At 47.5% G+C, this 12664-nt stretch overlaps 1 protein-coding gene across 2 annotated transcripts in view; it reads right to left on the bottom strand.

Moving 5' to 3' along the window:
• Nucleotides 1-301: 301 nt before the first annotated feature.
• Nucleotides 302-12664, bottom strand: part of CLUAP1 (clusterin associated protein 1) — a 65976-nt gene continuing 53613 nt past the window's right edge. Inside the window, exons 11-13 of one of the 2 annotated variants that reach the window (XM_068420258.1) lie at nucleotides 3632-3687; nucleotides 1259-1312; nucleotides 302-732 (exon numbers count right to left, since the gene is read on the bottom strand). In XM_068420258.1, the coding sequence (XP_068276359.1) occupies nucleotides 580-732; nucleotides 1259-1312; nucleotides 3632-3687 (263 nt within the window). In that variant the 3' untranslated portion in view covers nucleotides 302-579. The remainder of the gene's footprint in view (nucleotides 733-1258; nucleotides 1313-3631; nucleotides 3688-12664) is intronic. The other variant, XM_068420259.1, reaches the window with a different exon arrangement.

Raw genomic sequence — 12664 nt, 5'->3', positions numbered from 1 at the left:
GCTCTCAGAACACTCAAGCGCAGCCCGCTGAGGTTTGAGAACAATTCCCACTGACACAGCTGAAACACCAAGAGATGCTGCACTGAAGGTGATATTTGAGGATCCCTTCACTAGTCTTCCACTCCCTTAGTGCAACTGGTGCTGCTCTTTGTGGGAGGCAAGCCCTTGATTAAGCAATGGATATGTTTAGGATAAATAGATTTAAGACAGATTTAAAATCAATATAAGCATGTCCCCAGAGCAGCTTTTAATACAGTTTTATTAAGCCAAAAAAATCTGCTTAGACATAATAAAATGCAGGGAAATCAAGCACATGATGCTCACTGAGTGCGACTTTAGGCACTGCAGTGCGTGAGGGCCGGTTCTAATGCAATTACAGAAATAACTGCGCTCCACATTACCGTGATTCTCATTAGGGATAAACTGCTCATGCTTTGAGAGTCACAATCCAAGTTTAATGAATATTATTTATCGACTCCTGAATTCATGCTGACAAGCGCTTTTCAAGTGGCAGGATTTCAGCTCCTGCCCTGCACACTCTCCAAAGTCCGTATTTCCAGATGTCCTGCTGCTACAGGGTCAGAAGTCATTATCGCTATCCTCCAGTGGCTCTGGCTTCCTTGCTCGGTGACTCGATTTGCTTGGGGAGATTTCCATGCTGTCGTCTTCCATGTCGTCGTCTTCCTCGTCTTCATCATCATCCAGGTCAATCTCACTGTCCCCCGAGTCCTCCTGCAGGAAAGTGAACAGAATTCATGCCCAGTTCAGTCCCCGGGTGCCAAGGCATCGTTGCCAGCTCAAAAGTAAAGGATGGCATCGCTGGCTGACGTTAAGTCGTCCCCTCCCCTGCACTCTGTGCACCCACACACCTGGGGGCTATGGGGAAGGCCGGTTGGGTGGGCTGGTGGGGATCCAGATTTGGACTTGCTCCAGGGAGCAGCAGCAGATTCTGCCAGAGGTTTTGTTCCAGCTCAGGCCTTCCGAAACAACGACAAGGCAGAGCTCAGGTGCCTCTGGGAGCTAACGGCACACGTGGCTTCCAGCAGCAGCTCCCACTTTGCCAGACAGCGGCTGCTCCATTCGATTTATTGCAAACCTCCTTCCCCGCTTCGCGTGACTGACAAACGAGCTCCCTGACTTCTGCTGGATCGGTGCTATTAAAAACCTCGCAGGGTGTTTAACTTTAAAGCGATGCCTGTTGCGAGACCAAAGAATCAAGGCGTAGCGGAAGAAACTTAACTGCAGGAGAGAAACCCACCTGTGCCTTGGTGCCGCTCCTGCGCCTGCCTGGCCGTGCTGGGGCAGGTGTCCCCTTGGAGAATCAGAGTGGAAAGAGCAGAGGGAAAAAAAAAAAAGTACAAGAACATAAAAGAAAAGAGAAAGTAACCAGAATGGGAGCAGGGGAGGAGGCAGCAAAGCCAGGTACAGCTCAGGCATCGTGTGCCACATCGGCATGTGACAGAGGCTGGGCATAGAGCTGCTGGCTCTTGGGCAGGCCGAAGTCTGATCTCTTCTCAACTCCATAACTGATTAACTCTTTGAGGGGTTCAAACCAGCCTCACTGCTTTCCTTCCCTGGTCTCAGACACACAGGTGCCTGCAGGGGTCCCTAAGCAAGCCTCAGCCCTGGGGCCTGCTGAGATGCTGTATTACGAGGGCAGAGCCATGAGGCAACTGCAGTGGCTGCAGCTGAGGGCAGTAAGAGGCTGAAGGCCTTGGCTTTCCACACCTGGCTATGCTGGGGCTGTGGCAACATGGAGACACAGAAGCAAGCCGTGAACACAAAAGTCTAAAGGGAAGAGAAATTGCAGAGGGTGACTATCCAAATCTGGCAAGAACATGGTTGAGGACTGTTAGGCAGCACCGTGACTAAGGTCACAACATCTCCTACAGCACTGGCACTCCTGACCCTACCCAGAAATGGGTCAGAATGCCAAGGGCATAAATCATCCCCCAGAAGGCAACCAACAGCCTTAACCACATCCAGTCTGGCAGAAGCAAACAGCAGAGCATGGTCTGCAGGTTCCTTTCCAGCGAAAAGGCGAGGAAGAGCAGAGAGAAGGGCAGCGCATCCCTCTCGAGCAAGAGCCTTAACTCCCTTAGGGCTCTAGTGCCTCCAGGTCCCTGCGATGACCACTTAATAGCAGTGGTATCTTCTGGCCCTACCTGCAGGAGAACTAGTCTGCCCAGAGCTTTGCACAGCTAACCCAGCAGTGTCAGCCAGCCATGGCGAATGGCTTTGGTACGTGGTGGTGAACATCAGGAGTTCCCCACTACTCTTACGTCCTGTAGAGGTGCATTTCCCCATCCACTTCCCTCCCTTTTAAACCTTCTCCTTGGGTCCCTGGAGTCGTGCTAGCTCGTGACTTCTCCGTTAACCTCCGCACCTGATCCAAGCCAGCCTGCTCCCCCAGGGCCTGGGGTCTGTAACGGGCTTTTGTGAACGGACTTCTCAAAAAGCAAATTCTTGGTTTCAGAGTGGCTTAATTTCTATGCCACGAAGGCAGTGAAAGGCAGGGCAGTATTGAAAGAGACGGATAATCCCCCAGCAGCACAGGGCTTCTTGCTGGGCCCAGAGGAGGTGTCTGAACTCCTAACATGCCCTCCTCAGCTAGACAGGCAGCACTGGGTGGGGTGTCTGCTGGACAGTGAGACAGAAAGGCTACATCTACTCCAGGAAATCATTGGACAGCACAGGTTCAAATAAAAACTATGATGATTGTGAACTTGTAAGTGTTTGTACTATTTCCTAGCACACTTTCAGCCTGTGCCAACTAGCACTCTCCCAAAAGGATATTCCAGCATCACCCGGGGAACAGGACATCCCCACACTGCTCCTGGCTGGCGGCTGGGATACAAGCACCTCTTCGGGATGGTGGGGAGAGCTTGCTGTATGGGTGCAAACCATATCACAGCAGCTGGCTCTAGCTTCCTAGCACAGATACAGCCACTCAGGAGTGCCCAGAGGCACAGAAAGATCGCTCGTACGCCAAAGGAGTTGCCCGTACACCAAAGGCTGAGCACAGCAGTCAGAACAAGTGCCTGCTGTAGAAATCTGTGCGTTCCCATCTAGCCATACCCACTGTCCGCTCACCGGGTCAACCATAATCAGATGCAAAGCCAGGAGCCATGGGACAGCTTTATCTGCAAGGCAGGGACCCCACAGGGCACAGCTCACTGCTCAGCCCTCACCCCTGTCCCATCAGCTGGAAGACTGATGCTGTGTGTTGGTACAAGCCACTTAGAGGGCCCCAAGGAATGTGATTTTAGAGCAATGCAGACCATTTAGATCCACGCATCTAACTCCTGTGACACTGCACCGATCCTCTCTTCCCAGCACTCTGCCCCACAGCTCAACAAAGCAGCATTCCTGCAGCCTGTGTGCTGCTGGTTATACACTGCAGGCCGAGCTGAAAGCACAGGGCAGCGCACAAAGACTCTGAGAGCAAAAGAAAAATAGGGAAATGTGTCTATGCAGATGAGAGAGCAGTCAGCAGGAGGAAAGGAGAGGAAAAGCAGGCCTGGGGCATGAAGATTCAGCAGGTAAAAAGGTGTTTCTCTAGCTGAGGAGAGGGCTGTCATTCTAAAGCACTGTCAGAGAAGCTCTACAGGCACATGGGATGGTTACTTACATCTTCCTCCGTGTCTCCACCTTGCATCGTTCCCACGATCCGTGCGCCAGCTCTTCCTGCAAGAGCAAAGAAAATCACCATAACCAAGGGTTAACACCAAGGGAGACTGAAAGATGCCATTCAGGATTTACCTTTTAGAGGACTAATCAAATGGCAGCGACAGGATGAGATCCCAATGCATGTCAAGTCACCCCTCCTTGTTAAGCCTCAGAGCTCAGGAGAGGGTAAGGCTGACAGCAGTTCCAATCAGGATTTGGTATCTCCAGAGCTACCTTATGCTGGTATGACAGTTCTGACAGGACAAGAGGCAATTACACGCTAAGAAACAGGAAATTCTACCTGAACAAAAGAAACCACTTTTTTTTTTTTTACTGTGAGGGTGGTCAAACACTGGAACAAGGTTGCCAGGAGAAGCTGTGGAGTCTACCCATGGAGATATTAAAAACCCAACTGGATGTGGTCCTGGGTAACCTCCTCTAGCTGATCCTGTTTGAGCAGAGGGGTTGGACTGGATGATCTTGAGAGGTCCCTCCCAACCTAAACAATTCTGTGAACTGCCATATTCCTTCTTCTGCTTTGGTGCACAAAAGCCCATCTTTTCCCCGTGGTAAGCCTCTGTCCTTCAGAGAGCTCACGATGCTCAGATCCTTTCTGATATCACAGTAGGGATTGATATCTCACAGGACTCCTAGGCAGCGCGAAGGCAAACCTCAAGAATTTCTTGTTGAGAGTTGGATAAGTCCGAAGAGGGAGGTGGAGATCTCAGGGTTGTAAGGAGCTCACTGAAAAGGGAGACCACACTCACGCCTTGCTTTGTTACTTTTGGCTAGGTAGAGGCCACATGAAACGGGGAAGATACTAGTGTGGTCTCTCCTTTGCTAGAAAGGAGCACGGAAGGTGTTGGGAATGGGTACAGCAGAGTTGTGACTGGGGAAATTCCGCGTGGGGGCTGACTGGGTGACTCGGTCCTGCTTCCTGCAGCCACCACAAGTCCCTCAGCCCCAACCGCATGCCTGTTTTACAGTCCCACTGTGACCATGGCATTTCACTATCTGTTTATCTCCTGCCATCACTAGTTTTCTCTATGCCAAATATGGATTTTTCCCGTCTAGACAAAATCTATTTTTTTTAGCATCAAAACAAAGCAACTGTAAAATATATCCTGTCCAACCTCTTTTGTACCTCCCACAGTACAAAAGTCCCATTTGCAGACTGATTTGGGTTAGTTGTAGCAAAAAGCTGGCTAACTCATCCAGAAGTCACCAAAAAACCCCTTGTTGCATCAAGGCAGATAATATAAAGGATCTCATGTCTTTAAATAAAAAGCGGTGTCCTCTATCCATTGGGTTGTTGATAATACAGGCAGTGGAGATGGAATTACAAGATGATTCCTGGACAGAGGATCTCTCTTCAAGCTTTAGAGACTTTTACTCTAATATACACTAGATTAAATTATGTAAATTTGGAGACTATTACAACTGACATCATTAGATGACAACGGACCCATATTTTTGCCCAGCCTACAGATGGCTCCAAGAGTTTAACTGCAATTTTGCTAGGTAGAAGGCTCAGCATAAGGTGTTGTTAGATAGGGAGTTATTACCTCAAAAGGAAAAAGCAGCAGGGAGCTCCTAAAATTTTCTGGTAAGACAAAGCTGAGAGAGGTCCTGAACATAAAAGAGAATCAAGATATCACATAAGGAGACCTGATGAAATAGGACAGTTCAAAGATGCCAAGGGAAGAGCTCAGAGAATGCTAACAGGTCTGCAGGATGCTGCTCTTCCATCGGTGGAAGCAGGAAGGACATCTGATGGGCATCTAACTGCTTACATCTGGAGGAAGATGAGAATCAGGTACTGCCCAGGCTTTGATCCCTACATCGTTGAAGCCAGGAGCCCCTCTTTGAACTAGTGACTGTGGGATCAGCAGGATTAGGTCCTGTAGCACAACCCTGGGACACTCACAGGAGTCCCCCCAGAATGCAGAGGGCCTGGAGCTTCAGGCTGTGCGCTACGCTGTATGCTAAACTGGAGAGAAAGAGAATCTTCCACATTAGGAGAAGAGCTTCCGTGACAAAGGGGGAAGCGTTATTTTAACTTTCAGACCGTAAACCCCCAAGTTTCCATGTGTGGGAGCAAGGAGAGGCAGCCGGCCACGGTGCGTTTCTGTGTGTACTGGGGGGGAGGGCAGGAAACAGAGGAGTCACCTGCACAGGACAGGAGGGCTGGCAGGGATGGGGGTGTTTGTCACTTGAAATTTCCCCAGTTCAGTTTAGCTGGGCTCAGCTTGCTGCGGCATTAGCGCTGCAGCACTCTGGCCACAGAGGCTCACGCAGCTTCCAGGCGGGTGAGAGCCTCGTCCGTTTCCTCCCAGATAATGGGAATTCAGCCGGGACAGGCTGTACAAAGTGATAATTAGGTAAAGTGTTAGTAAGGAACAGGCTGTAATTCACTGCACCTTTGGATTCAAATCTAATCTCCGTGCATCGCCACTGAGCTATCAAAGATCAGAAGTGAATGTGCAGCCACGATTTGAAGCCTGTGGGCATTTGCCATTTCTCCTCTGCGTGTGACGCTTGCCATTACACTAACCCGTGCAGCTGCCTACAATGGATCCACAGGACTAGAGCAATTTACATCTTCTTACCCAGCGGTGGGTATCTGTTAACCCTGTGCCTGACAGCAAGAAGCAACGCTTAACCTGAGAGGTTAGGACAACCTACCGTGAGGGGAAGGGAGATTTGCAGCTGAAACATTTTGCTCCCTGTTTGGAGATGCGCGTTCAGTCTCCAGCTCTTAATGCAAATCCGCAGCGTGAGCCCAGATAAGACACCTCCCTTTCCTCTGCATCACCTCCCAACACAGAGAATCCGGATAATTCTGTGCCTGATCTCAGCTGCATGCCCTGAGCCCAACACTCTGATCTCGGCAGCATTTCCTAGGCGTTGCCAATGTACGATGATTAACTAAGCACACACAGCGGCTGCCCAGGAGGAGCATACTTCTAGGCATTTCTTACATCCTCCAAAAGTAAATTTGCTCTAAAGTGAGTCACCTGTCTCAATCCCACCATTTCAGACCTACAACCTCTCCTCCTACTTCTCTGCTAGATCCAGTGTCACAATACCCATAATACAGGCTGAAAGCACACAGAAACCCCTCTGCCCTCCCAGGGAGCACTTAACATGCCACCAAAGAGAGCTCTGTTGGGAGCAGATGCCGAGATGGCCGGAGGAAGCTCTATTTCAACTTACGACAAATTCATGTCTGTGAATTCTGACCTGTGGCCCCTTTTTGGTGCTTCCAAACACACTTGATTGCCCCCCTTTCCCCAGCTACACGAGCCTGGCAAGACTGTGCCAGCAGCTGCTATATCAGGAAACGAAAGACTTTGCAGACTTGTATCTGGGGGACAGGAATCTGCAGAGATCCACACAGAAATGGGTGAAAATGAGAAGAGCAGCTGTATCAGCTTTCTCCCTTCCCAGGTTAGTTTCCTTCAAGCACTGGCAGTCAGACCCAGTGGCTCACACTCTTGGTGTTGACTGTTTTTTCCCTCCCACTTGACCTGAAGAGGCAAGGAAGAGACCAATCTGCCTCTCCAAAATTCTTTTTTAAGGTTTACAATTAGAACTTGATTTGCTTTACTAGAAAAGTATATTCGCTCCAGGAGCAGAGTCACAAGGACCCACTGCGTGCCATGTGTACAAAGCCCCAGTCAAGATAAAATTGCACTTTGTGAAGTTCATAAGCAAGGAATTTATTTTCAAAAGTTCAGGGAGAGCAATACCAGTTTGGCAGAGTCCTCAAAGGTGCTCTGAGAGCAGGTGCATTTGTGAAATTTTTCCCCTTGACTTCATACATTATCAAACAGCTGGAGAATTTGAATCCTGCTAATGCACAGCCAAATACTTTCCTTGCCAGACCCATTCTTTATGCCCCAGCCTTCTCCCTCTGCCACCACCATGGTACCTGTGAAATCCAGACCCACTCACTTCCTCACTTTCACGGACTTGGAATCAAAGCAAACACATGCAACGAGACGCCTGCAAACAGCAGGGTTCATGAAGAACCATCAGGCAGAGAGCAGCCTGGCCATGTTAGAAGGGATTTTTGTTTCTGTTGCTCTGTACTTCATGTTAACTGCCAACAAATCAGGTGGGAATTTTCAAAGGAGCTCTGGGGTTACACACAATAACCACAAATTCCACATGGAAAAGAAGAGTTCAGTGCCCAGCAGAGCCTGTCTCACAGCTGCTGTTCGTATCTGACTCACCTCTGCCCACTTGACACCACATCAGGTCTGTAGCTCTCCCTTCTGTGCCGACATCAGAATCTATTTTGGCCTCTGAAAGCAGGAGATGCAGAATATCTGCAAGCCCCACAGAGTCTGTGAACTGCAGATTCAGACTGACTTGGGGGAATGACTTGGGAAGAGTAAAGAAGGAGACCACATCCTGCACTAAGGTGCATGCCAGTAAGATGAGCTGTGCCTACAGATGAAGCTGAGAGATCAGGGATGGGACCATACAGCATTTGAATGCTGCCTAGACAACTGCAGTGGGCTTCAGCGTGTTTTTCTTCTCAAGATTCATTTCCACAACAGACTGCAACATTCTGAGAACACCTGCAGATTTGTTATTGCCTTGTATTTGTAAAGATAAATGCACTTGTATACATTTCTTGGTCTTGGACTGAAAGATGTAATTTCCTTTAGGAACCAGAGAGAAGGGAAGAAATAGCCTAGTTATTTAACATGCCTTTTTTCAAAATTAGGCAGGTGACAGCCACAGGAGCTCAATGTGAACAAGACATCCAACAAGGAGCAGGCAGCTGTTGCACATTCCTTATTGAATCCCTCCACTCCCCTGCATATTGATGGCACACCCGTGGCTTCTATGCACCTGGAGAGGTTAGAGGGAAGGAAAACATTCTAGAAATTCAGTAGCAGAAGTCAGAACATGGTCATGAGCTGGAGAGAGAATTTCCACAAGCTCAGTCTGACCATTTCCACTGAGATCAGGACTTTCCCACTTTTCAGCTTGCATGCTATTCAGAGGGATTTCGAAACAGGACTACGTAGGCTCTCCTGGGAAGATTTCTTGCTACTATGTCAAAGCTCCAATTCACAGGAGTGAAAAAAGAGGGCCAATTCAGCCTCCACAACCTTCCCCCCAGCACTCAGGGTACCTTTAGCCCTTTCCCCACGTCTGCCGTCCAGCTTCTACTTAATAAGCACAAGCTCAATCTTAAACTTGGATCTCTTAATAAAACCCCTTTATTCTCATCTGCTGCATCCAGAGACATATTTCTTCTTGCTATGTTAAACAGTGCAGGTTTTCACAGGCAAAGATTTTACCCATTTGGTAGCAAGTACACTCGCTAACCTGGCTGCCAGCACATCATTACCACATCGATCCTCTGGGTCAGTTCTGCAAAGTAAGAGGCTCCAAGAGAGCTGCTCTCACTGTTTGCCTTTGCTGAAAAACGTTCAGAGTTTTATAAAGCTGTCTTCTTACAACAAAGACCAAATGAGGCTGCAGTTGTTGCTGTCTCAGTAGTGAAATGGTCTCTGTGGTCGAACAAGACAAAAACACCCCTTAACACCAGCATTATAAAAGGAAACATAAGAGCTAAGGCATTTGGATAATTGGTTTACAGGAGCTGGAAGATCCTGGCAGTGGGGAATAGAGGGTGATCTACTATAGACAGGCAGAGATCTGCAAGTGTGAATCACTTCTTCATTCAGTCGCATTTCCACTGCCCACCTTGTTGCAAGCACAGCGTGTGCCAGTCTGCCGTGGCCTGCCCAATCGGCCGGTGCTACCACTGGGAAGAGGAGAGATCCTGAATTTGCTCATGATGCCAAAATGCATTTCAGAACTCTGGTCCAAACAAGACTGGAAAGACAGATCTGCACATGTAATCACAACATCACTTCAAAGTCTGCCACTTTTGATAGCGCGGGTGAAAAAAATCCACTTTAGTTCAAGGGGAGAGTGGACAGGTCCTTAGGGAGAAAAAAATATCTACTGAGGGTTAGACTAAATTTGTGGAAACCACATCTGACTCAGGAAATCCTGACAGGAGTTGAAACAGTTTGAGAGCAGGAGGGAACCTGAGGGAAGTTCCTACGCTCTTCCCCAGGCATTTTCTTTCAGCCAGTGCTGGAGACAAGACCAGGCTAGATGGGCCTTACGCCTGACCCGGCATGGCAGCTTCTACATTCCTAGGACAAGGCCTTGCATTCTTCACCCTGATGTCCACCCCATCTGCACGCGAACAACCATCCCGCTGTAAACTACTGGTCGACGGCCTGTTTCAGGCAAGAGGTTTCTCCACACTGCAGTTGGTTAAGACCTTCAACCTTGCAAGAACTTCTTTTTCTTTGGCTCTGTGACAAAACAAGAGTCTTATTCCCCACGCCATCACTAACTTGCGGTTTGACCTCAGGGAAGTTCACGCATCTATTTTATTTGTGTAACAGCCTCACTTATCTATTGTCAGACAGAATAAAAGTGGATGTGAATTTTTATTCACACTGACAATGTTAAAATTAAAAGTTATAGACGATAAATCAATGTATTCTCTAAGTTACAAGAGCAAATGATTAGGGACACATGGATTTATTATAAGCCCCACGAAGGAGAAGACTTGCCCGTAATCGTGATATTGTGAGAAGAAAATCAGTGGTTTCACAACCCCAGTAAGCCAGCATCTGTCAGTTTGGCGACTATCCTCCAGCCATTTATTCTCACCCCCATGCCCGCTCCCTCCTTGTACAGACACCTTCCTGGCTTCCTAAAGCTGGGTTTTGTTGTATAGTTGAACCAGAAGCATCGAACTCAAGGGAGATACAAGCTCCATATCGCATTACAGCTTCCTTCTTAACCTGCTGCTGCCTCTTCCTCTTTGTGCACGGGGAAAAAGGGTTCGATTTTCTCTCTGTACCACAGGAGCTAGCAGCCTGCCATGGTCGCCCCCCAGCTAACACTCTTTTCTGCTCCATGGGAGACTAAATCCTATACCTTCAAGTCTTTTAATTGGCTAAAAGAATAAAACCAGAAGCAATATTGGCAAAGCTGCATTTAGTTTGAATTTTGCTGCATCTAGACAAACCTGATGAAAGGACTCTTGGGGGTGAAAGTGTGTTGATTTTTCTCAATTATACCAAGTGGCCTAATAAGAGAGATTATCTCTCCCTGACAATCTTGCCTCTATAATGGCAAAACACACTGGAATACCTGCCCACCGATTACAGGCAGAGGGGGGGAAGTCTTATCTTACAATACTAATAACCTGGAAATTAGAGATGTAAAACTGAATTACAGCAACAATAGAAACTGACCATAGGGGATCATTTCTCCTTAGTTTGAGAGCAAACATGGCTCAGAAGCACCACCATGTAAGACACAAAGCCTCAAAAGAAAGTGATTGAAACATCTTGAATTGAGACAAGGAAAAAAGCAGTAATTAATACAAATAATGTTTTTGTTATGCTGCCTTATAATGAAGTATATTTAAAATGCAAACTACTACCTGTGCTGAAGAACATGTAGAGATTCTTGGCGTGTTTAATGACAAATGGCCAGTGAACGCTCAGGCCTGATTTTCTACAGAAACTGATGTACCTGACATTAATCTCAGGTCTTGACATGTCTCCAGCAGTTCAGCTGGTGAGGGTCATGCAGCCAACCACACAACCTCATTATCGACGAGGGACCTAGATCAAAGGGGCCCGTTCACAGATGGAGAGGTGCAGACCTGACCCTGCTCTCAAGGCTAGAACTGCTTGTCACGTAAGCGTGCACTCTGGATCAGGCTGGAGCTCCCGAAGCAAAGCTTAGGCCTGACTGGTATGTCCTGATACAGTCCAAGCTTTTGTTCCTGTGTCCTGGACAGATAAGAATTGGCAGGACTGAGCGAGCTCACTCAAACAACGGCAGCAGAGATACCCCAAGGCTGAGTTTTCCTACACAAAAAGTGAAGGCATTTTGAATTGAACCAAAGCCAGCAGTATGGACAGAGAGCCCGCTGTTAATCTCACAGTGTAGCTACAGCTAGAGCCACTGGATGACTTGCCCAAGATGATGATGAGTAACCTTAGTAAAGCAGAAAAGTGAGCCAACAATCCTTCCCTTAAAAGTCCAACAATGTTTGTATCCATCTCTGCCAGCAGAGATTGCACTGGAGCACTGTAGGACTGAAGTGTTGTGAGCTAGAATGGGGCAATACAACCTTACTCCTTCTAGAGAACGTGTAGAAAAGGCATCTCAGGAGCCATTTAACATACCTGGAGCTGCCTCAGTAATTCACAGCAGGTGAGAGGCAAAAAGAGGACAGAGAGCTAAGGAAGGCTCCCAACTTACACAGAGATAAGGAGAGTAAAGACTGGGATGGCAACCATGTAGTCAGCAAACAGCGCGCTCAGAGTATGCAAAAGCCAGAGGATAATTATCTGCCAGAAGTAGTTTACTAAACACTGGGAAGAGACCTACAAAAGCACAGAAAGCAAAGTAAACAGCACGGCAGAGAAGATGTCTCAGGGATTTGAACTGCTTGCTTTAAGTCTGACAAGCTAATGCTGACTCTCCAGTAAGTGTGATTAATGACAACAAAGCTCTTCCTAGAAAAAAATTCTACTTGCAACAAAATCTACAACTTTTATTATAAAGCTTTTCTCTCCTAAAACTGATATTAAGAGCTGACTCTGGCTGCAGTCAGTACCCACATCACAGGTTATGATGTCCTCTGAGATGAGGCATCACAGATAGTTACACAGTCACCTCCAAAGCTCCAAGGACTACATAAAAACCTTTCCTTGAGGAAGTATAATGTAAAATTCCTTACTGAATATTAGCATTTCTAGCACTTTTCAAGAATTTTCAAGTTTTATGAAAAACAGAGGAACTGAGGATAAAAATGCTTGAACTATATTGACTTGAGAACTTCAGCTTCTTGCTCTGGTCTCAGTCAGAAAGGAGAGAGCAGAATTCATCTCAGATAGAAAAAAACACATATTTGCAGTTTAAG

Source organism: Nyctibius grandis, chromosome 30, assembly GCF_013368605.1.
Source record: "Nyctibius grandis isolate bNycGra1 chromosome 30, bNycGra1.pri, whole genome shotgun sequence".
In the NCBI taxonomy this organism is placed as follows: Eukaryota; Metazoa; Chordata; class Aves; order Nyctibiiformes; family Nyctibiidae; genus Nyctibius; species Nyctibius grandis.
The sequence above is the reverse complement of the archived record's forward strand: the minus strand, read 5'-3'. Positions and strand labels throughout refer to the sequence as shown.